General features: G+C 52.9%; 3 protein-coding genes across 5 annotated transcripts; all 3 read right to left on the bottom strand.

The window, feature by feature from the left end:
- Positions 1–7,891: 7,891 nt before the first annotated feature.
- On the bottom strand, positions 7,892–9,582 carry TMEM95 (transmembrane protein 95). Its single transcript, XM_073234918.1, has 6 exons — positions 9,251–9,582; positions 8,965–9,021; positions 8,700–8,780; positions 8,581–8,601; positions 8,167–8,491; positions 7,892–8,031 (listed from the first exon to the last, which is right to left on the bottom strand). Exons 1-6 carry the CDS (start codon positions 9,426–9,428, stop codon positions 8,004–8,006), a joined length of 690 nt encoding a protein of 229 aa, XP_073091019.1. The 5' UTR covers positions 9,429–9,582; the 3' UTR covers positions 7,892–8,003.
- A 134-nt stretch (positions 9,583–9,716) lies between these two features.
- On the bottom strand, positions 9,717–11,736 carry KCTD11 (potassium channel tetramerization domain containing 11). The gene has a single exon (XM_017675234.3). The coding sequence runs from the start codon at positions 11,717–11,719 to the stop codon at positions 11,021–11,023; it is 699 nt and encodes a 232-aa protein (XP_017530723.1). The 5' UTR covers positions 11,720–11,736; the 3' UTR covers positions 9,717–11,020.
- A 1,453-nt stretch (positions 11,737–13,189) lies between these two features.
- ACAP1 (ArfGAP with coiled-coil, ankyrin repeat and PH domains 1) lies at positions 13,190–24,673 on the bottom strand. 3 transcript variants are annotated; one of them, XM_037026730.2, is made up of 22 exons: positions 23,983–24,616; positions 23,383–23,440; positions 20,430–20,549; positions 20,202–20,255; positions 20,067–20,125; positions 19,661–19,844; positions 19,493–19,537; positions 19,282–19,377; positions 19,094–19,168; positions 18,892–19,001; positions 17,909–17,960; positions 17,711–17,811; positions 17,306–17,429; positions 17,014–17,225; positions 16,291–16,360; positions 16,065–16,123; positions 15,790–15,959; positions 15,064–15,236; positions 14,259–14,368; positions 14,065–14,175; positions 13,676–13,725; positions 13,190–13,359 (listed from the first exon to the last, which is right to left on the bottom strand). In XM_037026730.2, the coding sequence occupies exons 1-22, from the start codon at positions 24,033–24,035 to the stop codon at positions 13,259–13,261; spliced, it is 2,187 nt and encodes a 728-aa protein (XP_036882625.1). In that variant the 5' UTR covers positions 24,036–24,616; the 3' UTR covers positions 13,190–13,258. The 3 variants fall into 3 exon arrangements, 2 of the variants coding, with proteins under 2 accessions (XP_036882625.1, XP_017530694.1); XM_017675205.3 differs by having other exon boundaries at positions 16,065–16,159; positions 23,983–24,615; XR_001855471.3 differs by lacking the exon at positions 14,065–14,175 and having other exon boundaries at positions 14,211–14,368; positions 16,065–16,159; positions 23,983–24,673.
- Between the last annotated feature and the right edge of the window lie 1,307 nt (positions 24,674–25,980).

Below are 25,980 nucleotides of genomic sequence, written 5' to 3' on the forward strand. Positions count from 1 at the left end.
TCAGGATTCTCACCTGGCCCTGGTTGGCTCCCTCACTACACAAGTTTGGGCAATATGCTATCGACTCTATATAAAGAGCTCCGCCCAGTGATCTGGGTGACACGGTGGCACAGCTGCAAGGCTGCAGGAGAGCAGAGGATGGAGTGGTGGCAGCGCCGAGGACAGAGGCCCAGAGGACGGCTGTGCGGGCAGAGAGGCCCAGAGGCAGAGACTGGCTTGCTGCATGCAGACTTGCTCTGAGTTGACAGGATTTTAGTGATTAATCTGCCACCGTGAAAATAAAGTTGGGTATAACTCTTTCACCCCAAGAACGTTCTATTGTCATTTCTTTGGTCACATTGAATCCATAGTGAACTTGCACTTGCCCGGGCCTGCAACCCATTGGCAAAGACAGGTGTCCTGCTGTGGCATGGGGAATATAAGGCTTAACGGGACCCAGTCCCTGCCCCCTAGTAGGGGAGAGAGCTTCCTGGAGCACCCTTCCCAGACTCTCTAGTGGAGGAAGGCAGGATGGTGCCTTTGGAAAGCAGCCAGGCAGAGAGGTGTTGATGGTGGTGCAGAAGTCAGCCCCCAGCCTAGAGAGAGTCCAAGACCCAAACCAGCGTCCTTTTCCAAGCTCTGAACTCTGGTCCAATGTGCTACCCCTGAAAAGGATCTTTTGAGGAGCTTCCCAGGGTAGAACATGGTAGGTCTTGTGTGTGATTGTTTTTTTTGGGGGGGGGGGTTGACAGAGCCCTGATTTGCTCCTCAGCCCCATCCCAAGCCTGGTCTCCTCAGGGCAACCCCCAACCCCCATTCACTGACACTTCCTGGCCTCATTCTGGCATAACATCCCTCTCCCATGTAGCCTTTGCTGACCCCAGAGCTCTGTACACTGCTACTTGGTCTGTGGCATCCGGGACTTTTAAGGACCTTGAAGAAGGCTCAGAGGAGGAGCCTACACTGTCCCTTTTCCTCAGGGGTCCCAGAGAGGAAGCCACCTGTCTTAGGACATCTGGCCTGTCCCCTTCTGCCCTAAGGAAGAATGTGTGAGCGTAGCAGTTGCTGTCCCTAGAATCCCTTGGAGGGAAAAGCCCACCCCATCTTGGTAAACACATAGTATATTCCAGCATTGAGGGGAAAATCTCCATAGTTCACAGTTCTTCCTGTGTGGTTTTCTTGCCAAGTCTCTTGTCTCCAGGCCAGTTCATCACTGTAATTGTTTCCCACATCTGTTGTCTGTGATACACTGTGGGCTCCACACAGTAGGGACTGGAGCCATCTTGTTCATCCTTGTGTTCTTAGTATCTGGGACAGTGTAGGCATAGGTGCAATATTGGTTGTGAAGAAGTCTGGCCAGTCTGTCATTCATTCCCTTGTAGGTGATTTGTTTTTTACCCCCTGCTTTTAAGATATCATTGGTATTTTGTAGTCCTATTACAAAGTATATAGGTATGGATTCCTTTTATTTATTCTCAGTGTGTTTTATTTCCTCTGTCTATAAATCTGCATCTTTCATCCCTTTTGGAAAATTCTCAGCTAGTATAGTATCTCTTCAAATATTCTTTTACCTCCTGTCTTCGTGTTCTTTCTTTTGGGGACTCTGATTAGAAGTATGCTGAACCTTTTCACTCTGTCCTCCATGTCTTTTAACCTCTCTTCCCTATTTTCCATTCTTTGTGTCTTTATGATGCAAAACAACGTCCTCAGCTCTATCTTCCAATCCTCTCTTTGGTTATGTCTAGTTATGTCTTCTTAATCCATACACTAAGGGTTTTTGTCATTGCTATATTCATGTGAACATTATGCTTTCTATGCTAACTACTTTATTGAAGTATAACTTATATTCACTAACATGTACAGACTTAACTGTACAGCTCAATGCATTTCAACAAAGGTACACATCCTTAATGTAGATAAAGACCTAGACATTCCTACAGTCCCAGAAAGTTGCCTTGTGCCCATCTTCAGTCAATCCTATTCCCCAGAAGCAACTACTAATCTGATTTCTAACAACTGTAGATCACGTTTGCCTGCTCTTGACCTTATCAGTGGAGTCACACAATATTTATTATATATGTTTGGTTTATTTCACTCAACATGTTTTTGAGATTCATCTTGGTGTTGTCCAGGGTTTTTTTTGGCGAGAAACACAATGGCTCCATGAGTTTCTTCAGGGAAGAGAACATGAAACCTGATTTTCCTCTGAATGTCCAGTTGTCCTGACTGATCTGGGTGTATTAGAGGTCCTCTGGGAATTGAAGGAACACATAGGTGTAGAGCACATGGGGAGATATGAAGGCAGATGCATCCAGAGAGGTTGACAGAAGCCACACTAGGCATCGTTCATCCTTCCAGCAAACTCTGTGCCAGGTGCTGGGGACCCGGGTGAATAGGCAGACATTATCCCTCCTGGTTGGATTCATTCTACTCAGTCCAGAGCTTGGGCTTTACCTGAGGGCTCGTAACCACTGAAAGGTTTTAAAAAACCCTGCTGTAGTAAGAGGCTGGGAAAAGGCAAGAGAGGAAAGGCAGGAAGCCCAGGGCAGTGGCTATTACCATTGGTTCGGGGGAGGGAGGCTGCACTTAAACCTGGAAGCCCAGATCGGGCACCACACCCCTTTCCACAACCTCTGTTCTGCCCTGCAGGCCTGGTGTCCGAGAAGGATGAGCACATCACACTACTGGGGCCTAGTCTTTCCCCACAGGGCAGAGAACTAGGAGGATAAGCAGAGAGAGCACCCAGGGGCCTCCTCCCTGACTGCCTCGGGTTTGGGTGGGGCTGGATCCCGTCCCTTTGCAGAGACCTTTTCATTCCTATGGGGAACCACATTAGTGCCCCTGGCTCCCCCTTTTCTGCTCTGATCCCTGAGATCACCGGGCACTCCACCTTTCCCCTAAAACACGCCAGCATCTCATTAGAGGAAAGTTACTTCTGTGTTCTGGCTCTCTCTTCTGAGCCTTTGCACAGCTGTTCCCTCTGCTTGGAAGCTTCCCATCCTTGTTCCAATCTGGCCTTGCTAAGTGCACCCAGCTTACTAACTGGTCAGGTCTCTTCCCTCGCATCCCAGATGCCTGTGCTTTCCCATCATTGTACTCATTGCTCTGGTCAAATTTGTCAGTAACTTGTCAGTCTTCCCTGCTAAATTCCAAGCTAGATTCTAAGCTCCAAGTAGAACAGAACTTTATATATTGCCTTGGCGTCACTGTGTACACCATACCCAGTCTAGTACCTGGCTCATGTGGTAAGTGCTCAATCGATAAGCCCACTTGTTGAATAAATGGATGAGACAGAGTCATCTGGGTAGAGTGAAGCAACGGAGATTTTTGACATCAAGAGCTTCCTTTGCAGGGAGTGATGGGGAGGGGAGTTACCAAACCTAACCCATAAGCATTCTTCTGGTGAAACCATTCCTGCCCCCTCCCTGTTTGGCACTTCCTGGCTCCACATGGGTAGCTCTTTGCAGACCCTTAGATAAAACCCTCCTGTTCCATCACTCCATCTCCCAGGACCCTGAGGGTCCCATCCTTTTCCAATTTGCATTTACCTCACTAGTTTTTAGCATCACCAGCCACCTCCTTATATGCTTCTGTTGGTTTGCTTTCCAGAGTGGAAGCACAGTTATACCTGCCACATCCCTTCAGGATCACAGTGGAGCCGAGGGTCTCTGTGACACGGTAGCTTAGGCTCCACCTCGGAAGCTTGATCGCCTGAGTTTGAATTCCAGCTTATCACTTACCATCCTGTGATTCTGAGCAAGTTGATTCACATTCCTGTGCTTCTGTTTCCTCTCCTTCATAATGAGCGTATTAGGATTATTTGCCCTGTAGGACCATGGGAGAATTAACTGTGTGGACATATGTGGTAGCCGGTCTCCAAAATGGCCACCAATGAGCTGCCCTTCAGCTATGAATTCTGTTGTATGGTGCCTTCCCACTAAGACTAGGACTTGTCTGATTCATTAATAGGATGTTGTGGACAGGATGTATGACTTCCATGCTAGGTCAGAAAAGGCAGTGTGGCTTCTGCCTTGCTCACTTAGATTCCTCACTTTGGGGGAAGCCAGCCACCATCTCATGAGGACACCCAAGCTGTCCTGTATAGAGGCTTTCCATGTTGAGGAACTGAGACCTCCTGCCAACAGCCCAGAACCAATTTGCCAGGTATGTGAGTGAGCCACCTTGGCAGTTGATCCTCCAGCCCCAGTCTAACCTTATATTTCTGCAGCCCTAACTGACAGCTTGATTGTACCCTCATGAGAAACTGTGAGCCAGACTCACCCAGTTAAGCTGCTCCTGAATTTCTGATCCATAGAACTGTGAGTTACTGTTTATTACTTTTGATAACTGAGTTTTGGCATAATTTGTTATAAGCTATAGATAATTAATACAACCGATAAAATGCTTGAAGTGTTGTCTGACACATAGGCTCCATGTATTAGTCATCAGTAATTCCATGAGGCTCAGGCTAATAAAGTGATGTTCCTCATGCACATAACTAGGAAGTGGCAGGTCCAGCTGTGTGGTGGCCTTTAGTGCCAACTCCTAGGCTGCTTTTTCTGCCCCACTGTTCCAGTTATCTAGTGTTGAATAATAATACCTAGTGGTATAAAACAACCATTTTATTATGCTTCTGGACCTTGAGAATCTGAAATTCCAATGTGGATGTTTATTCTCTGCTCTACCATGTCTGGAGCCTTAGTTGGAAAATCTGAAAGTCTGGAGGAGACAGGGACACCTTGGGTGTATTATCACTCACATGTCTGGCAGTAGATGCTGGCTTTTGGCCGAACCCCTCCATGTGAACTCCTCCTATAGCCTGGGAGTCCTCATAGCATAGTGACTGGGTTTCAGAACAAGTGACCCAAGAAACAGAGAGCAGAAGTTGCCAGTTTCCTTGAGGCCTGGGCCCAGAAAGTAACCCAGTGTTACTTCTGTCGCATTCATTCATCAGCCAGTCATGGGTCCCAAATTTAAAGGAGGGATACATAAGCCCTAAATCTTGATAGGAGGCATGTCAAAGAATTTGGAGGCTATTGTTAAAAACTGCCACACCCACAGCAGCCTAGTATTTGGTGAGGGGCTCAGAAAAACCAGCCCGGTCCTGGCAGCCCACACACTGGTGGGCTGGCCTTATGTGCACAAAAAACAAACCCTACCAGCCTTCGGTGCTATGTGATCATGAGGCTCTTATGTGCGGAGTACATATCACAAGGGCTCAGACAGTGGCTGGCACTGTCAGTGATGCTTCCTATTGTATCCCATGTGCCAGGCACTGGGGAAACAAAGACACAAAACCTTAGCTAGTGGCTTTCCAGGGTAGTGCATGGAGGGAAGATGTGTAAAGAACCACCACCTGATATAACAGATGCCACATGAGAGAGCCCCAGAGAGGAGACACTGTACTCTGCCTTAGGGGCTCAGAGAACTTCTCAGAAGAGGTGATGTTTGAGCCAAAGGAGAAGGGAATCCCAGGTATAGAACAAGCCTGGACAGAGGCAAGGGGACATGAGAAAACAAAGCATTTGGGCAGCTTCAAGTGATTCACTGTGGCCGTGGGCTGGGCAGAGCTGGGAGACAGCTCCACGGAGGGACACGTGGGGCCAGATTCCAAGAAGTATTACAGAGGTAGGTTGCCTGCTGATGAGAAGTGGGCATGTGGTGTGAGAGGAAGAGGATGTCCTGATACTGTTGGCCCTGCCATTAAACCTGAGTGAGATTGCAAGAGGGGGTGGGGTCAGGGAGGAAGGTGGGTTTGGACGAGCAGAGCCTGAGATGCCAATGGGACATTCAATGGGAGATTCCAGTTATATCTGTGTTTGGACAGCTCTGGCCTGAGGACCAAAAAAGAGGGAGCTGCTGCTGGAGAGCCTTGACTGCCAGGGTCAAGGATCAGATCTATATTCTGTAGGCAAGGAAGAGCTAGAGAAGGGTTTTAACTAAGAGATTATAATGGCTAATACTTAATGAGGGTCTGTTACATGTTGGGCATGGTCCCAAGCATTTTACATGAACTTATTTGGACCTCACACTAGTCCTGTAAGGTATGTACTGCTGCATTTCATTGATTTTGAGATATCATCAATTGTAATATATACCATTATGTCCTGACATATCTTCAATTTAAGATGATTTCTCCAGAGATGTTAAAATATAAACAAGTTAAGAAAAGGCCATACAATCAATAAAGTACATGATCTTCATTTAAAATATAAGGAAACAGGAACAAAGAAGTTAAATAACTTGCCCAAGGTCCAGTAAGAGACAGAGCCAGAACCTGACATCAGGCAGCCCAACTCCAAATCCCAAAATCTTAACCATCATTTGGTGCTGGGCAGGAGGTTGTGAGCAATGAGGAGTTTTAAGAAAACCACAGTGTGGGTGCTGGGAGTGCAGTGGACTAGAGGGGAGTGGGCAGAGTCAGATGGCACTTCTGGGAGCCTGGGGTCCACAGTGAGGGGGTTCTAAAGTGAGTCGGGGGCCAAGGACAGGAAGGGGGGCAGATAGGACAGAGAACCTTCAAGAATGCTGGCTGACCCTCCTCCGCATGTTGGCTGTGAAAACAAGGGCAGCTCCAAACTGTTGAGCCTGGAGAGCGGCTGTAGCATAGGGGAGCCCAAGGCAGCAACTGCAGCCTGGGGGAAAGCTGGGGTACCTGGGTGGCCAGATGTAGCTCCTTACCCCAGCATGGGCAGTAATACTACCTGGCACCTGAAGGATACTCACTAAGTATCTGTCAAATGAATGGATGAATAAGCTGTTGTATGATCTCTCATTTTTTTTTTTGGTGTGAAATGAAGAGATTGGGCTAGATTGTGTAAAACAAATGAAAGGTACTCTCATGGAAGGGATAGATATTCCTCTCCCCAGCCTCAGGACTTTGTAAGGGGTACCCCAAAACAGTAGTTCTAACCCTGGCTGGCTCTAAGTTAGAATAACAGAGGTCCCATATGAGACTGCTAAATTCCGACTCTGGAGATGAGACCCAGGGAGGGTAGTTTAAAGCTGCTCAGGTGACTCTGACATGTAGCTGGTTGAGAACCCTTGTTGTGGAGCCTCCAGTTACCCTGTTTGAAAACCGCTGGGCTAGGTAAGGGCCTGGATCCCTCCCTCCCTGACTTAGGCTTGTGGTTGATGACAAGTATCTCTTTTCATGTCCCATCTCCCATCCCCAAACCCAGAAATCCCAACAGCCAGGTGACTGACTGAATACCAGTGTTTCTCAACCACACACTACAGACATTTTGGACAGGACGATGACTCTCTCGTGCCTTTTAGGGTGTTTAGTAGCATCCCTGGTCTCTACCCATGAGGTACCAATAGCATATCCTCCAATCAAAGCTATCAAAAATGTCTCCAGACATTGCCGAATGTCTCCTGCGGAGCAGAACACCTTCCCCCTGCCCCAGGAACCACCGTGTGACACTGAGTCTCCTGTCATCCCTCTCCCCTCCCCAAGTGCAGACAGAGGCCAGACTGGGGTGGAAGCTGTTTGACAGCAGGTTTAGTTGGGCCTGGCAGGAGGGAGGCCTCTGTGGGAGGCCAAGGCTTTACAATGTTCACAATATTAAATGGAGGGATCACATGCCAGCAGGCTGACTGATGAGGTCTCTGTTCTGGAGGAAGGGAGTTTTCCAGAACACTCATTTCCAGATTCCCAGTCAGTTGTAAGAGGGCCAAGAGTAGCTTCTGGGGCAGACAGCCCCCACCTCCTGGGAACAGGCAGAAGGGGCTGTGGAAGTGGGGTGTGCGTGAAGAGTGTTCTTTGCTTCTGGAGATATTTTCCTGGCCTCAGTGACTGCCTGTCTGATAGGTTGAGCACTGGAGAGGAGGAACTTCCCAGCTGTGGGTGCCTGGGTCTTAGAGGCCATCTGGGATCATGGGATCTGGGTTTCAGAGTTTGGAAGACTAAACTTGTGGGGCTGGAACTAATGGGCTGGCTGGTTCTTCACCAAGGGAAGTAGAAGTTGTGGGTATATATTCCTTAGAGCTGGAAGCTGGGAGGCTGTCAGCATCTGCACAAGTCACTCTTTTGCTTTGATGTAGTTGGACCTGTGGGAAGACAGACAGGATGGGAGGTCTGGGAAGGGAAGGGGGCTGGGAGGGAAGGAGGAAAGACAGGCAGTGGAAGGTACTGGGTGGTTTGGAAGTGGTGAGGCTGTTTCCTGCCCTTATGCCCCAACTCACTCCACCACGAGGCTCAGAACACCTGTGAGCAGGACAGTGCCCAAGACACAGAGGAGGAAAATCCTGGCTTCCCAAAGATCATGACTCCCTGCAGGGAACCCAGGAGGCAGTGAATGATCTTGGGGACCACACCAGTCGATGCTGGGGGTGAGATCTAGGCGGGTGACACAGGGGTGGAAAGTGGAGCAAGGACCTGGGAAACAGCGCTTTCGGGGCCAACAGTACACCTCAGTGCCCTCGCAGGTGGAGCAGTTGTACAGGATGGTGCTGCCCCCTGCAGGAGACGGTGGATCAGAGCTTTGGAGGGGCAGGCCCTGCTCCACAGCTCCACGTACCCCACTTCCTCCTTGTTACCTGCCAGGCTCCCCTCAGGTACCCTGGAAACCCCTGCCCTCATTACACTTTTCTACTCACGGCAGGCAGGAGCGCAAAGAGCTGAAATGAGAAGGGAGTGTGGGGGGAGATAGCTGCTCAGCCACACATACCCTTGCCCGAGATCCTTGGTACCCCTTGATCACTCCCCACAGCAGTACCTTCCCTGATGTACTCTGGGAGCTTGGTCTTTTGAAGCCATTGCCAATATGAAGGGAGCAAGGAGAAAGTCCCTTTGATCTCTGGAGAGGCAGAGAACAGCTATGTGGCCCAGAGCCTCAACAGTGCAGTTCAGCTCCACACCCCGTCCCCCATGACAGTCCGGACCAGCCCTCCTGTCTCCACCTGCCCCCCACCCTTTCCTGCTCCCCCATCTCACTGCTGTCCACCCAAGCCCTTAGGCTGTGTCTCTCCCCTTGACCTCACCCATGATCCTCAGGACTCTGTGAGTCTTCTCTGTGATTTTGTTCATGGTCACTTCATCTGTGGAGACGGACAATGACCAGTGAATCCCTCATTAGCCCAGAACAAGATTCTGGAGTCTTTCCTGACTTTCCTGGGGTCAGAAGCAGCTCTCCCAGAGGGAGAGACCAGTGAGTCCAGACAAGGCTGTTGACTGAGCTGAGGGGCACAGCTGAGAAGCCACATGCTGCCCCACTTGGGACACGAGGGGTGACCATTGCTGGGCCTGTCCTTGGATGTCTGGTCTTACCTAAGGCGAAGGCTGAGAAGTTCCAGGAGGCCTCACAGTCCTTCCAATGGACCTCCATCTGGCTGCAGAGCTGAGCCACGCGGCCCAGCAAGTTGCGATCTGGAAGGCGGCAGAAGACACAGGCCTGGGCAGCTGCCAGGAAAACTCCACCTAGTGCCAGCATCCACAAGAGGCCCATTGTGGGGGTGTGGTGTGGGATTGGTCCCACCAAGCCTGAGAAGGCCTCAAAATACTCTGTGATCCTGGTGCCAGACCTTTGCCTGAAGATTCTAGAGTGTTCTGGAACAGTAGGGGGTTCTAGAATATTCCAGAGCAGTGCCACTGCTCCATCCCTGGCTTGGGTAAAGCTGGGGCACAAGGAACTGGGGACCAAAAGACATCTCCAGGGGGAGATCAGCAAACAAACCAAGACTTGTGCTGCCAGGAGAATAGCACCCCCAACTTGGCTCTCAGCAGATTTTACAAGTTTGTGGTTCCAAAAGCAATTTTATTTTTCTTGTAAATCATGACCAGTGATAATGAGTTACACCGCCAGTGAAGAAGTTGCACGTTGAATATCCCTCAGGGACCCAGAAATCCCATGCCTTCCCATATTCTCCCCCTCTCTCCCAATCTCTCCTCTGCCCTGGGCAGCCTTGGACCTTCCCCAACTGTCTCCTAGCAACAGGCCCCATGATTGCCATAGCAACTAAGAGTTCTAACCAGACCTCCATGGCCCTACTAAGCCCACTGACTTCTCTTACCTCTCACCAAGAAGATCCTAGTGACTCAAACTCCAACAGGTCTCTCCTGCCTACGTGGTGATGTGAACGCACATGGGTGCACACACACACCCCTTGTGATTCAACTACTAATTCTCAATCTACTCACATCTGTACCACAGACATACCCGGTGCCAAACAGCTGCTGAGCAACCCCAAACAGGCATGGACATGCAGAAACCACAGAACAACCAACACACAGACACCATCTTCAGCAACACAGATGGGAGCCAGGATGTCAGGTACCTACACGTCAATCAGACACACTGGCTGACACACACCTACACATAAAGGAAGTAAGGTCAATGCCCAAGAAGATGCTATCCACCTCCCCATGGCCAGCTCCACCATCAGTCTGGGATCCTTTAAAACACTTGAACTACAGACAGATATTCCAGCCCCATAGTAAATGGGAATTCTCTTAGCTCCCTTATGTCAACCTAGGGTGGGGTGTAACCTTTCTGTCTCACTCAATAGGTAGCTTGGGACACAGCAAAGAATCACCCTTCCCAGGTACCAAAGTTTTCTGGCTTCTCATTGGTTAGTCCAGGCCAGGTCACCCAGGTCCAGAAGGAGAAACCACAGTACAGGAGACCACATTAGAGCAATCCCAAGTCCCTGTTTCTCCAAGACCTCAGTGTCCCTCTAAGGCTAGGCCGACCCTGGGCAGAGAGGTAATCCAACTTGTCCAGACTCCTGAATACTGAGCGCCCTCCAAGGACACATTGGTGGTCCCCAGCGTCAGGTAAGAACAAGCCAGGGGAAACTTCCCTGTCCTTCTCAGGATTAGCACTAGTCCAGAACCTTTACATCACTCGTGAGCCCTCAGTGGGTAAAGATTTGGGGATTCCTGTCCACATCGGGGCTCCAGTCAGGTTCAGTGGGTCCCCTGACTCTCACAGCTCCAGAGGCAGAGCTAGGAAGGGGCTTTAGGGGAGCTTTCATCCCCCTTGCTGCCCATTCTCTCCCCTGCCACACACAGTCAAACTGAGGGCAGTGTTTTCAGTTCTCAGTGCCGCACAAAGCGCAGAGAGCGTGAGTTGAGCAAGTCTTCAGGGTCAGGGAAGACAGAGTCTAGACGGAAGCCGTGTTCAAGAGCCACCCGTAGCACCTCCTCCAGGAAGCCTGGCGTGCCCACCACCTCCCGGAGCGCTCCTGGCCCCCCAGTCCACAGTGGTTGCAGGCCCAGTCTCCTATACTCCACTTCGGGGAGTTCTGCAGGACAGGGGGCCCACTCCAGACGGAAGTGTGGGCCTCCCTCTGCCCTGTTCTCATTCGCCACTCCAAATCGGGCCCGCATGGCACCCAAACACTCGGGGTCAGTGCAGAAGAGGTTGGCTCGGAAGATATCCACCTGGACAGAGCTCAGCTCATAGTGGTGTGGGCCCCGGCGAGCAGAGAAGTGCACCAGGCGGGGGCTGGCATCTATATCTGCGTGGAGCAGGGCAGCTGTAGGTACAGGGGACCTCCGAGAGGCTTCCAGTTCCTGCAGGGCATCCAGGAGGGGCTGGATCTGGTAGAAGTCTGCCTCTGCCCTGAGGAGTGCTGTCTCCCCATACCCTCGGGGCAGGTCCAGGCGGCCCAGCCTGAGGAAATTGAGGACATGCCGGAAAGCCTTGCCATCTCGGTCGATGAAGTAGTGGCCACCTCCCTGGGAGTTGAGGTTGGGAGGCATGGGTGTGCCAGCCCTAAACATGGCCCCCAGCATGGAGTCTGGGAAGCGAGTCAGGGTCTCCAAAGTGGTGGAATATAGCGTGCCCCCCACATTCAGGGTCACGGGGCCCCCAAAGGAGGGGGGCGAAGAGGGCACAGGAGGAGGGGAAATTTTGCGGGGTACAGGAGACACCGAAAGAGAAGAAAAGGCAGAACTTCCTGGGTATGTGCAAAATTTAGTCCTAAGGTTCAGATTCTCTCTGGGTTGGAGGCACGGGTTGGAGTACAAGGCAGCGAGATTTAGGGCTCACCCAGCTGCTTTGGTAGTGAAGAATGCCTTCCGGGCACAGAAACGCCCGAAAAGATGAGAGAACGAATAAAAAGAACAGAGGAAGCCAGAAAGGCAAGGGCGATTTCGGTCCAGACGCTTCAAATTCTGGGTGGTCAGCGATTCCTTCTCCGTCGTCTTCAATGGGTTTCCGGAATCCAACCAGCAGGTGACGATGGCGAGCACAGGGCCGTCTCTTTACAGGACCCAGCTTCCGAGTTCTCAGGTAGATCGCTGTCGCCGTGGGCGAGTCCACGCACGGCGCCGGGGGCGAGTCAGAGGCCTGGCCAGGCCTGGCTCCGGCGCGGGTCCTAGGAGATGGAGACTGGGCCGATTGGAGTTGATGGCGGAGGTGCCTCTGATCAGCTGGGGAGCGAGGATGCACACTCAGTCCGAGCTGGGAGTGTCTGGGGACGCTGATGGAAGCAGCAGGGAGTCTCAGGACCCAGACGCCGCCGCCTTCCCCGGGCGTCGCTGCAGCTGCGAGGTCCTCTCCGCCCCCAGGAAGTGGCCTAAGGGCAGCGGCCGGGGTCCCTTTAAGAGGCAGCCCCGCCCCCTTGGCGCCCCACCCCCCCGCCCTCGCCTGGCTCGCGGGGCTGGGTTGGAGGTGGGAGAGCCAGGTCTCTTCAACCGGAGAGACGGGGCGGACGGGCTGGACTGGCGGGCGCGAGCTGGGGTGGAGTCCGGAGAGTGACTCAGGCGCGTTGCCAAGGATGTAGCCGTGACGGCCCCGTGGGCCCTCAGGTGTGCCTGACCTCACGTCTGCAACTCTGCGGGGGCCTAGTCTCCAATCCCAGCCCTCTTGAGAAAATCGAGGCCCAGCCGTCCCGTGCTTGAGGACCATTTCCCTCCCAGTCGCTCCGGTAGGGAATTCCCGAAGGGGCGGGTGCTGAACCGCCGCATTCCAGACATGCCTCCAGTTCTCTGCATCCCTTCCCCTAAGGCAAGGCCGGCCCCCAGCCCACGCTAGCGGCCTCTCCCCGGCCTGACGGGTCTGGCCACGTCGCCTGACCCGAGAGCCCCTCCCCAGGGCCACCCGGTGCTAGGACTGGGACCGGAGCTCCATTTCATTAGCCGGGAGGCGCCCCTTGCTGGACCAGAGGTCGCTAACTCCCAACCGCTCCTGCACCCTGGGAGCCGCAGGGCCCCACACCTTGCTGGGTCCGAAGGTGGCGCCCAATAAATGAACCACGAAGGGAAAAGCAAAGCACAGAGGCTTTAATGGCGCAGGGACCAACGGGGGGACGGGACCGCGAAGGTATGGGGTCAGAGTGTGTGGAGGTCATGACTACTCCGTTTCAGTTTTTCCGGGTCGTCCGATGCCATGAGGGAGAAGTCTCGGAAGATGTCAAGATACGTCTCGTCTCCTGAGGGGAGAGAGGAAGGGCTAGGAGGCTGGACGATTGGGCCCAGGCACGGAGGAGCTCGTAGGGACTGTCGGGGCCCGGCCTGGAGAGAGTGCAGGCTTCGCGGGTGGGCGGAGGGACTGCAGAGCCGTCAGGGCCGAGCCCTCAATTATTCTGTGCCCTGTTCCCAGGGCCTGCAGTGTCGAATGCGCCCAATACATATTTGTTGGATAGATAATAGAATTCATGAAGCTGCTCTCGAGGAGGGACGGGTCATTAGGGGCCAGAAGCCCAGAATTCCAATGTTGGGCGGGGGGTGGGGTGCGGAGTTCTTTACCTGCCTGACCCTGGGCCGCTTCAGCCTCTCTCATCTTTGCCAATCGTAACCTTGAGGGGGAAGGAATTGAGGAATGAATGACATTCTCTTCACTCTTCCCACCCCAACTTCCCAGCTTTTGAGTTGGGTTGTCTTATTCATCTGTTTCCTCAGTCTAGTGCTTAAAAGATGCTTGACAACAATGATGCCCCTCAGGACAAAGTCCCCATCCTTGGATCCTACCCACCCACTTCCTACTCCACGTCCCAGTCAACACTTGGAATACCCTTTTTCTCGTCAGGTCCAAGAGATGGCCCCGCCCCTCCCTAGGTCTCGCCAGGTACGCTCGGGTTAACCCCGCCCCAAGTGGGTACTGCAAGCGCTAGCCCCGCCCCTTCGGGCATCCTCACAGAGTGACAATGTCAGCGTTGGCTGCTTCCATGGCGATGGTCAGAGGGTCCCTGCCTTCAGAGTCCCGAGCTCCCAGATCGGCCCCCCGTTTCAGGAACAGGCAGGCCAACCTGGAGAGGATAACTAGGTTCAGCCGCTGACTCACCCCGTGCGGAGCCTTCTTCCCCACAGCCATCATCCCTGCCACCCCTACCCGGTGTGGCCAAGAATGGTTGCGTGGTGGAGCGGGCCCCGGCCGTGGATGTCCGCTTGGTTCACGTTTGCTCCGTTCTGGAGGAGAAACTCACAGGCCAGAAGAGAATTCTGCATGGAGAAGTCGAGAATGGGGAGAGAAAGTGGCTTTCTTAGAAGCACATTAAAGGTATTTTAAGAGTGGGGTCAGTTCAGAGGGTGGAGTATGACAATCAGGAATCGTTTGAGCTGGGTTCTTTTATCTGTCTTCCCAGGAACGAGTACTTAAAAGATGCCTGACAATAATGTTCTCTCTCACTCAGGACAATCACCATCTTAGAACCCTATCCACCCCCTTCCTATTCCACGCCCCAATCAATACTCAAGCGCCTTCTCTCTAGGTGCTAGACCTGGCCCGCCCCTCCCCAAGCCCCGCCTAGCACGCTGGTCTTGGCGTTAGCCCCGCCCCAAATGGATGGTTAGGATTTAAGGGCTATAGCTGTGTCAGCCTCCAATTTAACTCTTTACACTATTCATACACTATTCATACATTAAATCCACAGTACAGCCTAATGAGGTATGTTTTCCCTATTTCACAGATGAGGAAACTGAGGCATAGAGTTCGTATCTGTAAGTGGTGAAAGCCAGGATTCAAACCCAGGTTTTCTGCCTCTAAATCACTCACCTAGCAACTAGTTTCTATGGGTTATCACTGCCTATGGGGCATGGGAGAGGTAAGAGCTGGGCCCAAAGACAGAGAGTAGGGGTCAGAGAGAAGGAACCCTCCTTTCTTCCTAGGGTGGGTATAAAGGTCAGAAGATTCTCACAGCAGCTGTGGCCTGGATCAGCGGCGTGGTGTTCTCCTGACCCCCATTGACCCAGTTGACATTGGCCCCATGGGCAAGGGCGTCGGCCATGGTGGGAAGGGATGGAGGATGCCCAGAAGCACGAAAGAGCAGGGCCCCAGGGTGCAGGCTGCCCAGGTCATCAGAGGAGGGCCCTGTTAGGGGGAATCAGCTGTGAGTCTGGACAGAAACCCTCAGCATAGTCCCCTGATGTTATAGGTCACTTCCTAATTGTGGGGAGGCCTTCCCCCCTGTGGTGGGAAGTAGAAGGGTGTGTGTGCGTGTAAGTATGAGAGTTTAAGTGTGCAGAGCCCCTAGGGTGTGGGGCAGAGACAGCAACACTCACCTCTTCCTGTCCAAGCACCCTAGCTGGCTGGTGTGTCCCAGGTGAGCTGACTCAATGGTGCTCAGCCTCCCTCTGCTCCAGCCAAACTCACATCCTCCTTCTCAGGCCTTTAGCATTCTCACTCCCGACTTTCCTGATGCTGTTGACACCCTTACATAGTCCTCCCGGCCCACTCTCTGCCCCATGCTCCGCCTTCACTGTAACCCCAAAACTCTTGCCTTGTAAAACCAGCACTGGCTGATCTGGTTCCTCTAACATTCTCAATGGGAAGGCCTGGGCCTCATATTCTGTGCCTCCCCCCGAGCCTGGCATAGTGCTGAGCACACAGAACATGCTCAGTGAATGCCCAACCAGCCCTGTACCTGGCTTGGATCTGAAGCTCCCTGGCTGGGGCCTGAAGGAAGGCTTTGGGGGCACAGGAGGCTGCCCCCTGGGGGTTCTCCGGCCACCTCTCTGTCCTCTAATCTCTGGAAGCTTGGTCAGGAACTTCTTCTCCACGTATTTGGCATGAATCCAGGCCTCCTTCTCCTGCCTGGGAAAGCACAGGGTGGGGAACGGAGACAGTCTTCCCTCCTCCCTTCCCTGACCCTCCCACCCCGAAAGGCGGGCAGCCCCAGCACCTCCACCCCAGTCTCACCGGGAACAGCTGGGCCCTGGCTTCTTCACTGCCATGGCCTCCACACGGGCCTCATAGATCTGATTGATGACAACGTTTCCCAACTCACACATGAGCTTCGCGAGGCCCAGGCAGAGGCAGAGACAGCAGGTAGGGGAGAGGTGAATGTCTGAGCCCTCAGGACTCTGCAGCCCTGTCCTCACCCCGCCCACACCCCTCCCCGACTCTTTGCCACACCTCAAGTCACCTTCACTAGTTCAGGCTCCCATGAGTCGAGGGTCAGAGACCGGACTTTGGAGAAATGAACTCCAAGGCTCCTGGAGGGCCAGAGGGGGAATCAGGCCCTCAGCTCCCTGGGCTGCTGCTGCTCCTGAAAAGCCTGGGAGGCAAGGTCCTGTCTGGGGGCCGCACAGGAGCTGGCCAGGAAACAGCAGGGCAGCTGGGGGCTGACTGGCCTTGACCAGGGCCTGCAGGATCCTCCCTCTTCACCACTCCCTCTTCCCCCTTCTCCATTTCATTTTAAGGGCCCCACCTTCTCCAGCCAACTCCTCCTCTCGTGACACTCTGGCCTGGACAACTCTTTCCATGCCATTCTCCTTCCCTCCTCCCACCAGACTAAATCGGGGTGAGGGCCCTACAGACTTGTGAAGGCCTCACGACCTCCTCTCTCTTCGCTCTTCAACAGCTCCTCCACTTTCAACAGCCCTAACCCCACACCTCCTCCAGTCAAGCCAGTAAACTCCTCTGGGTGTTCCCCACCCCTGGCCAGACCAGGACACTGGGGGACTGGGCCCACCTGGGGACTTGTTGACCCACAGGCTTGGCCCAGGCTCTGCCCAGTGATGGCCAGGATCTAAGGAAGCCAGGGCAGGGTGGGAAGGGAGGAGCCTATGTGAGGGGCTCTATCTTAGGGGTTCCCCCACCCCAGCCAGAAGGAGTGGGGCCCATGCTTGGGGCCTTGAGGAGTGACCTGTGGATGCCGGAACACTGAATGCAGAGAGTAACACCAAGGTTGATGCTGGCCCACTCAGGGGCTGGCTCTCGGCAGTCACAGCACTGGGCATTGCCATCCACACTCTGCACCTGGGCTGTCACATGCCCGCTGCCGCCAGGCTCCCTTCCCCTGGTTGTCCTGCCACAGCCCAGCGTGGCAGCAGAGCCCATAGCCAGATGTCCTGAGCCCTGGTGGAGATAGAGGAAGCAAGAGTGGTCATAGAGCCTAGGGGCTGGGGTGTGCCATCTCCCTGGCCCTACACCAGTACCTGGCCTGGACCCCAGGGACTGTCATCAAGGCGCGCCTGACTGAAGGCTGTGGCAATGCTGCTCTGCACGGCACTGACCCACAGCTGCAGGAGGCGCTCTGAGTCAGCCTGGAGGAGGCAGGACCTGGGCAGGAGGGGAGATGGAGAGTGGACAGAGGTCTGAGGCCATGTGGCAGGCTGTTATCCAGCGGGTATTCATCTGGTACCAGTCATGTTAAAACATTTATGTACCAATCGGTAATATCCTTCTAAATATCCACCATCATCCTATACCTTCCCCTCAAATTATTCCCCCAGACTGCCTGGGGCTGCATGGTGGCCCTCCAAGACCTGCTCCAGGGATGCCTCTGTGATTAGTCCTGCCTTTCCAGCTGGTAAAGATTTAGATACATGCAGAGCACTCACTTGCTGGGAGACACCACCTCAAAGCAAAACCGCCTTTCCGAGTCAGGGCAGAGCTTCACTGTGCAGAGACGAAGGTCATCTACGACCACGGTCACAGGGTCCTGGCAGGAGAAGGTGATAAGGGGGCAGACGTCCAGCCAGCGGCAGCAAGGGCTGAGTCTCCCTGGGCCCAGGCATCCAGGATCAGAACCTACCCACCTTGTACTTCTTCTGGTAAACCAGTTGGTTGCTCTGAATAGTGAACCAGCGTCTGGAGGAGGTGGAAATAGTTGCCAACATGAACAGCACTGGGATGAGGCTCAGGACAGGACAGCAGAGAGGCCATGCCCTTGGCCCCGTAAGGATCCTGCTGATCCAGGCTGACCATCCCATGAAATGTTCCAGAGGAAGGTGGACAGTTGTGCACACCAAGACATCACAGAGGTGTTAGTCACGTCTTGGACAACCCACATTTGATCTATTTATGAAGGCAGCTTCCAGAAGATGGCATAAAATGTTTTTTCTAAGAAAGTAAGTCTATTGCTACAATTTCTGACAGATGGAAATATCTTGGGGAAGGGGCTGTTTTATAATTGGCAGAAAGATCCTAAATGGGGTGGCATTTGGCCCTAAAAAGGGAAGGAGTTGAGTCAGAATGGGTCACCATCCTGCTTCACACTGAAACAGCTCCCCACTTCTCTCAGAGTTAGTCTAAGTCCATACAAAGCCGACAAGGGCCCATGATTCACACCCCATTAGCTCCAACTTCATCATCACTTCCTCCTCCCTCCCTCTGTCCACACCCACGGCTGCCTCTTTGTTCCTCCACCACTCCAGGTTTCTGGGGGCCTTGACACTGGCTCCTCCTTCTGCCTAGAACATTCTTCCCCCAGATATCCTTCAAGTCTTCACTTGGAAGTCACCTTCTCCTGAGGCATACCCTGACCACCGTATTTAAAGTTGCAACTCCTCGCATCACCCAACATTCCGTGCTTTATTATTTTCTCCTGTGGTGCTCTTATTTTCTAACATATCATATGACTTCTTTAGTCATTATGTTTATTGCCTTTCTTTGCTGATGAAATGTAAATTCAACAAAGGCAGAGGATTTTGTCTGCTTTTCTTGCTGTGCTTAGCATATAAAACCACCCAGAAAATATTTAATCGGATGGGTTTGGCTGGTTGGGACGTCCTCTTCTCACCTGCTCCAGGTCTTAAATGCATTACTGGCCCTTTTGAAGAGATGTCCTTCCATGACCAGGCCACCAGGCCCTTCTTTTAGGCTTGGCTCTGGTTCTTCCCCACCCAGCTCCTGGGGGCACAAGACGGTCAAAGGACAACTGTGGTGGGCAGACACCAACACCCCAGGCCTGGCTGCCTCCTGCCTACAGCCCCAGCCCTCACCTTCTGCTTTAGCAGCACATGTCTCTGCTCCATGTCCCTCTTCTCACGAGCTGAATTCAGGACCAGCTGGTGCAACTGGGCATAGGAAGGGCATCTCAGATGTCCTGGCATCCCCCAACTAGGCCTGGAGAGTCATCTCAGAGCCCTCTACCCTCCCCTCACCATCTGCCTGCTCCCATGGGCCCTACCTGGGCACCCAGGTCCTTGCGATACTGGGCCAGCCGGCTCAGCTCCTCATGGCCCTGCTGGAAATGGGTAGCCTGGGCCTCCACCAAATGCAGCACCTAGGGGACAAGATGGTCAGGAGGTGGAGCTGAGAAGGGACCCCTCTCTCTTTCTTCCCCTGCTCCCAATCAGCAGGCTCCTCCCTGCCTTGCTCCCACCACCACTGCAACTCACAAACTCCATGATGTCAAACTTCCTCTTCTCCTCAATCACATTGATCTGCAGGCCCAAAGAGACCTCAGGTCAGTCTTGAAAGTCCCTCTCCCACTGAGCACTGGGGACTCTCCAGTCTCGAGATGTTGGAGGCCCTGATACCCCAGGAGGACAGTTTGGAGCAGGCACCTGCAGGGCATAATCCAAGGCCCGTCCCCGGTACCCAGCTCGTGCAGTCTTCAAAGCAGCTCCGGCCTCTTCTGCTTCCTGGGCCCGGCGCCGGGGCACCTCTGCATGGTGGGTCAGAGCAGCCTCCAGGCTCTCAGCTCCCCGCCAGAAGTCCCGGCGAGCCTCTCGGAAACCCCGAAGACCTCTGGGGTCGGGGGTATAACAGAATCACAGATACACCCACTTGCCCCCAGGAGAGAAGGCCCACTCACAGCCTCTGGTTAGCCTATGTATAGTCAGAACTCCAAGGAATGGGAGAGAGCACTCAGGCCACCAGAGCCAGAACCCCTGACCTCCCAGATCCTCACAGGGAGGCCCCTGTGGTAATGGGAAGAGGGCTGGAGAACTGGTCTCCCTCCCAACTCACTCCTTGACCAGGGTTTGGATTTGCTGCTGGAGGGTCTGCTGGGTGGCATCTAGAAGCTCCTGAAGGGAAGCAGAAATCAGGACCACAGACCACCTTGTGCCCTCCTCCCCCACCAGCCCTCCTACCCCGACTTACTGCGTGGCTGTCCAGCTTGTGGCTCAGACTCTCAGTGAACTTGTCCAGACACTCCTAGGCAAGAAGAGGTGGAGAGAGAGGACCAGGCCTGGGACGGTAGGGCCCTCCTGTCTCTAGAGCCAGCCTGCTCTGGCCTGGGACTTACAGAGCCCAGGCCAGCCCACCCCTTGCACAGCAACTCTCAGCATTCCTGACCCCATCCCACCCTGGTTCGGGCTGTCTGCCTACCACCATCATAGGCTCTGGTGGACCCAGGCGGGCCAGTTCACAAATGCCAACGATGAAGGCACGGCTGGTAGCAAGGTAATGGCGGCCACTTTCCAAGAGGCCATTCCCCAGCTTGAGGAGCTAGGAAGCAACAGGACAACAGGGAGTTGTGCCATGTACTATCAGCTACCATACCCAGTGGCACCCCACTCCCGCCTGCCTTCCTCTTCCTTCCCCAGGTTGCACCCCCACTTCCCATCCTTGGCAACCCTTCTCTGCAACCTAGTCCAGCCCTCCCAGTTTCTACTACACACTTGGTGCATTCTCATCTCTGCTGCTTTGCACTCATTATTCTGTGTCTGAATAAAATTCCTCCCGGGCTGTTACCAAAGCCAGTGTCAGGTTCGCCTCTGAAATGTCTTTCTCTGTCCCCTCCATATGTTCCCTGCCCTGCTCTAGCTACTTGCATCCAAGCACTCCAGAAACCTATCCTCATTCACTGTCTGGCTCACAGGATGACTGCTTACCTGGTTGGTGTTAAATTCTACAGTATTTACTGTCTGAAGTTGTCCCCATTCTATGCTTACTGGACATTCCCTCATAAATATTAGTCACCTAGGCTATAGGCAAAGATGGCATGCTCCGATGCTCCTAGGCTCTTTCTGTCTGGTCCCCTCAACTGACAGACAAGGAGGGTTGATAAAAAAGGGGACATGTGACTGGCCCAAGGAGAGTCTTTCTGGAAGAGCCAGGTGGCTGATTCAGAAGCCAAAGCGAGGTCTCCTAGCCCCTGTTATTTGCAGGAACTGCATTGCTCCTGCCTGAGGTGACACCACTCAGCTCAGGACTGAGTCACCACATCTTGGATAGGGCAAGTGTCTGTGGAGCCCTTCAGCTCAGCCCAGGGGACAAGAGACCACCAGGAATGTTCTGTGAGGAAATCTTGGGCACCAGGCCTCAAGAAAGGTTGGGCCACACAGGTTCTCAGTCAATGTTTTTTGGACAGAAAACCACCTTGTAGGGCTAGTGAAAGTTTTGGGGAACTACAGCTTGACTTGAAGATGGCTGACAGGGTCAGTAATAGTCAGACAACTGACCACACTCAAACCTTATCAGATGCCACCATAGGGTGTCTGTGATCAGGAACAAGGACCCAGATACTCATGACTCCTCTGTGGGGAGCTGGGGGGACCAAGTGTCCAATTTTTTCCTTATTTACCACCCTCTCCTCTCCCCATGTATCTGTGCAAGGAACTTTAACAAAACTGGACTAGTGACAAACTGGAACATCCTTTCAATAGAATAAAACTGAGCAAGGCAAAGGAATGAACTATTCATCCATGTAGTACTGATAATCACCTGAATAAACTTCAAGGGCATTATTCTGAGTGGAAAAAAAAGAACCAATCTTGAAAGAGCACATGTCTAGCAACGGAGAAGAGATGAGTAGTTGTCAGGGATGAGAGAAGGCAGGGGAGGATATCATTATATATGGTAGCACAAAAGAGTTCCTTCATGGTGATAGTTTTCTATCTTGAATGTGATGCTGGTTATAAGAATCTACACACATGATAAAATGCTACTGAATTATATGCAAATATTTTTTTTCAAAGTATATGCAAAACAGGTAAAATCCAGGTAAGGCCTGTAGACAATTCATTGTATCATACTAATCTCAAGTTCCTAGTTTTGGTAATGTACTATAATTATATAAGATGCTGCTTCTGGGGGAAGCTGGGTGATGAGTACATGAGACCTCTCTGTAATATTTTTGCAACTTCTCGTGAGCCTGTAATTAACTCAGAGTAAAATGTGTAATTAATATATGTAAATATTGATTGGTCATCTACTAATTTTCACACTCTGGTATAAGCACTGGGGACCAGGCAAAAACAAAACATAAAAGTCCCTCATGGCACTTTCATTCTAGTGGGAAAAAAAGATAAGGAGAAATTGACAAGCATGGTGGATACACACTAAGGTGACTCCAGGCAGTTCCCACCCTTGCATAATCCCCACCTCTTGGTGTGAGACAGACCTGTGACTTGCTTCTAACCAACAGCATATGACAGAGCTGATGGGATGGCACTCTCCTGATGAGGTGACCCCGTGTGGCAAAAGCAATGGATGCTGCCCCTGTGATGACATCCCTATATAAACTGATGCCATCTTGCCAATTCACACAAGAATGGCTCTTCTGCTGGCCTTCAAGCAGCAAGCTGCTATGATGCAACGTACCTATGGACAGGGCCACACGGTGGAGGGCTGCGGGCAGCCTTTAGGAGATAAAGGCCTCCGTCACACAACAGCAAGGAACTCAATTCTGCCAAAAATCCCGTGAGCTTGTGAGAAAACACTGAGCCTCAGATGAGACTGCCTTGGCCAAGACCTTGACTACAGCCTAGGAGACCCTAAACAAAGGAGCAGCTAAGCTGTTCCAGACCCCTCACCCACAGACTCTATAACAAATGTGTTTGAAGTCACTAGATTTGTAACAACTTGTTACACAGCAATAGACAACTAATACAGCAAATAAAAACATAACCTGTCAGGTTGAGGTAAATGCTATAGAGAAAAATAAGGGGGATGGGAGTGTATGTGCATGCACGTGCATGAGTGTTTTAAAGAGAGTGGCCAAAGAAGGCCTGTCTTGTGTTTGAGTGTTTCACTGGTTTGTCCTCATGGTCTGTAGGCTCCTTGGGGGCAGCACAGCCTTGCTCTCCCTGAACACCCAGGGCCCGGCATAATGCAGAGCTCAAAAGCTGACAGGAAGTCCACCAAGCGCTATTTTCCAAGATCCCAAACCCTTTGAAGGTATAGACCACATTTTCCCTCTCTGTAGCCCCTCAAATAGTTACCCCACATGGTTAGCATTCAATAATCCCTGGCACTATTCTTAGTCTCCAACTTTCTCCCTGGCCCTGCCCCTCTCATCTTAATCATATCCTGGGTCACCTCTCCACATCAGGGTCACCTTTTCCAGCCGGGTCTCCAATTCTGACACTTCAGCTTCTACCAGCTCAATAGAGGCCCTGGGAAAGGAGGGATGAGGTCATGGGGACAGAGTATAGGTCCATCTGGTCTGTATGCATCAGCAGAGGTGCCTTGGCAGAGTCCAGGGTTGGGGTTGGGGGTGGAGGGTAGAGACAGGAAAAGCTGATGGGTTAAGAAGACCCAAGCACCCACCCTCTCTTGCTCACTCACTCTGCAGTGTGGGAGCTACTGCAGCCAGGCCAGAGCAGGAAGGGTAGGAGGGTGGATGTGGTGCAGGCAGGAAGTTGCTAACCGCCCAGAGCAGGTGCTGGGGGAGGGGCAGGGGCCCCAGTGAGAGGGAGAAGGGAATGCCCTCTCTGGGGGGTGAGAGGCTGAAGAGGGCCCCTCTACACCTCAGTGGGTAGCAAGCATCTGAGCAGGGGGCTTGAGAGCAGAAGTATAACTTTGGCCCACATGCTCCAACTTGTCCCTTTGAGATTTATCGCCTGGAAGGACATCGGGCCCGAGGAACAGTTATATGTGTGTGTATGTTGTGGGGTGGCAGATCCCCCTCTTGGCCTCCAAAACTGTGCACACTTACCGGAAGCGGGGTGAGTCCTTAAGACATTCCTCAAAATCCAACTTGACTGTCATCTTCTCTTGACTGCTGGAGGGGCCAATGGGCCCTGGGGGCCAGGCAGGTTGGGGATGCGGGTAGAGGTGCTCCCTGCCCCAGGAGGGGTGTTGATGAGGAAGGAGAGGGTCCTCTCCTGGGTAGAACCTGGGGTGCCACAATTCTTCCCCCAAGGGAAAGGAGAGTCCCAGGAGGAGCTCTCACCCCAAACTTCCAGGCAGCTGCCGGGAGGGGCAGAGGCGGGGCCTGGGCCCAGGGCGGAGGAGAGGGGTCTGAGATCAGAGAAGCCACAGCCCCGCCCTCAGACTATCAGCTGTCACCTTCCTGCAGGGGCCCTGGTCTCTCAGCTTCTTTCTTCTTTAGTGGCTGACTTTGGGGGGCCTGGCAGATAACAGGTTCAAACACTGGTTCTGTCACTTGGAGGTTTTGGGAGCCTGGGCAAGCTCTGTGATTCCTCTTGTGGAAGATGGGGACGATAACCCCCACCTCCAGAGTTGTTGTCAGAATGAAAAATGACAAATTTGTGATTGACTGAAATACACAGTCATTGTCATCCTGCTTCAGTTGGGCCTCCTCAAACTCCTGAGTTCTTGAGTCCAGTCCCCCAGACCACCTCAAGCTTTCTTCTCTGCTGTCTGCCGGCTCGTGGTTTCCTGTGGGTGAATCCCTCCTCTTCCCCGCCCCTCAGTGACTGAGCAGGTCCAGCCCGGGTCCCCAATTCACAGCACCCAGACTCCTGCTCTTCTTCTCTTTATTGTCTACACCTGCGAGGTGAAGGCAAGGGAAGTTTGGCCCCAACCCCATCCCCAGCAGGCTACATTTTCCATTGTTTGGCTTCTTCCTCCTGAGCTCATGGAAGCTACTGGGTTTCATCTGGGGAGAAAAGAGGCTGTGGTCGTAGCTTTTTTGCAGCAGGCATGAGATCTGGCCCTACAGCCCCCAGATGCCATGGAACCTACCCACTCAGACCTCTTTCTCCCTGGCCAGGGCAGACAGTCCCTTGTCTGCGCCTGGGTTCACATCTGTGCTGGTTTGGGTTTGGGGAGTTTGGGTTGCTTCCCGCTTTCCTCTCTGGGCTTTCTGGGCTTCTCAAGTTCAACTCTTTAGTTACCAGCCAATGACACCAGCTGGGGGCTGCTTGAGACCCACTGTCTTTGGAGGACAGGGCAGTACCTGGAGTAGGGTAGGTGACAGAGAGGAGTTAGGGCGGAGGCCTGGGGCCAGCAGGTGGTGCCAGGCTGGAGGAGGTCCCAGTCCCTTCTGAGCCTCCTTGGCTCCTCTCCACCCTGCACACCAGGCCACTCAGGGCCTCTCTGGGCACTTGTTGCTGATCAGCTGACCTTAAAGGAGTGGGGCTTAGGGGAATGGGAGCTTGGGAAGAGCCAAGCCCAGTGAGATGGTGGCCTGGTGGCCTGACCAGGCTGCAATGGTGTCACTGTAACCATCAAGGAGTTCTTGGTGGCCTCGTGATTCAGAAAGGGGTTTCCTGTGTGGTCCAGCCAATGGACCTCAGTGCTTATAGGATTCTCAATTACCCAGTTCAAGCTTGTGGAATCTGCAAGCACCAGGTGATCAGAGTTGGGGCACCCATCAGTTTGTTAGTTCTCAGCCCTCCCACCGCCAAGGCTGACTGGTTCCAGCTCTCACTAATCTGCTCATCTTCTGTGTCATTGTCAAGCTCTGGGTGGGGACAGCACCTCAGGTATCTTCCTTTGCTACCATAATCCTTGTGTTGCTGACTAATCTTCTGTTCCAGTGTGATGATGGTTGAAGCTGAATGCTGATTTATGAAGGTAGGGGAATCTGAGGAATCACCAAATCAATGTGAGTCTTATGGCCTCCAGATGTCCACTGTGGCCCCCCCCCACTACAAAGGAGAAGCTCAAGCCCCAGGTTCCCATCTCACTTCTATTATCTCTTCCATTTTAGAAAACCTCAGTGACCTCTCCATACCCCACAGTTCTC

Source organism: Manis javanica, chromosome 4 (assembly GCF_040802235.1).
Source record: "Manis javanica isolate MJ-LG chromosome 4, MJ_LKY, whole genome shotgun sequence".
NCBI lineage: Eukaryota > Metazoa > Chordata > Mammalia > Pholidota > Manidae > Manis > Manis javanica.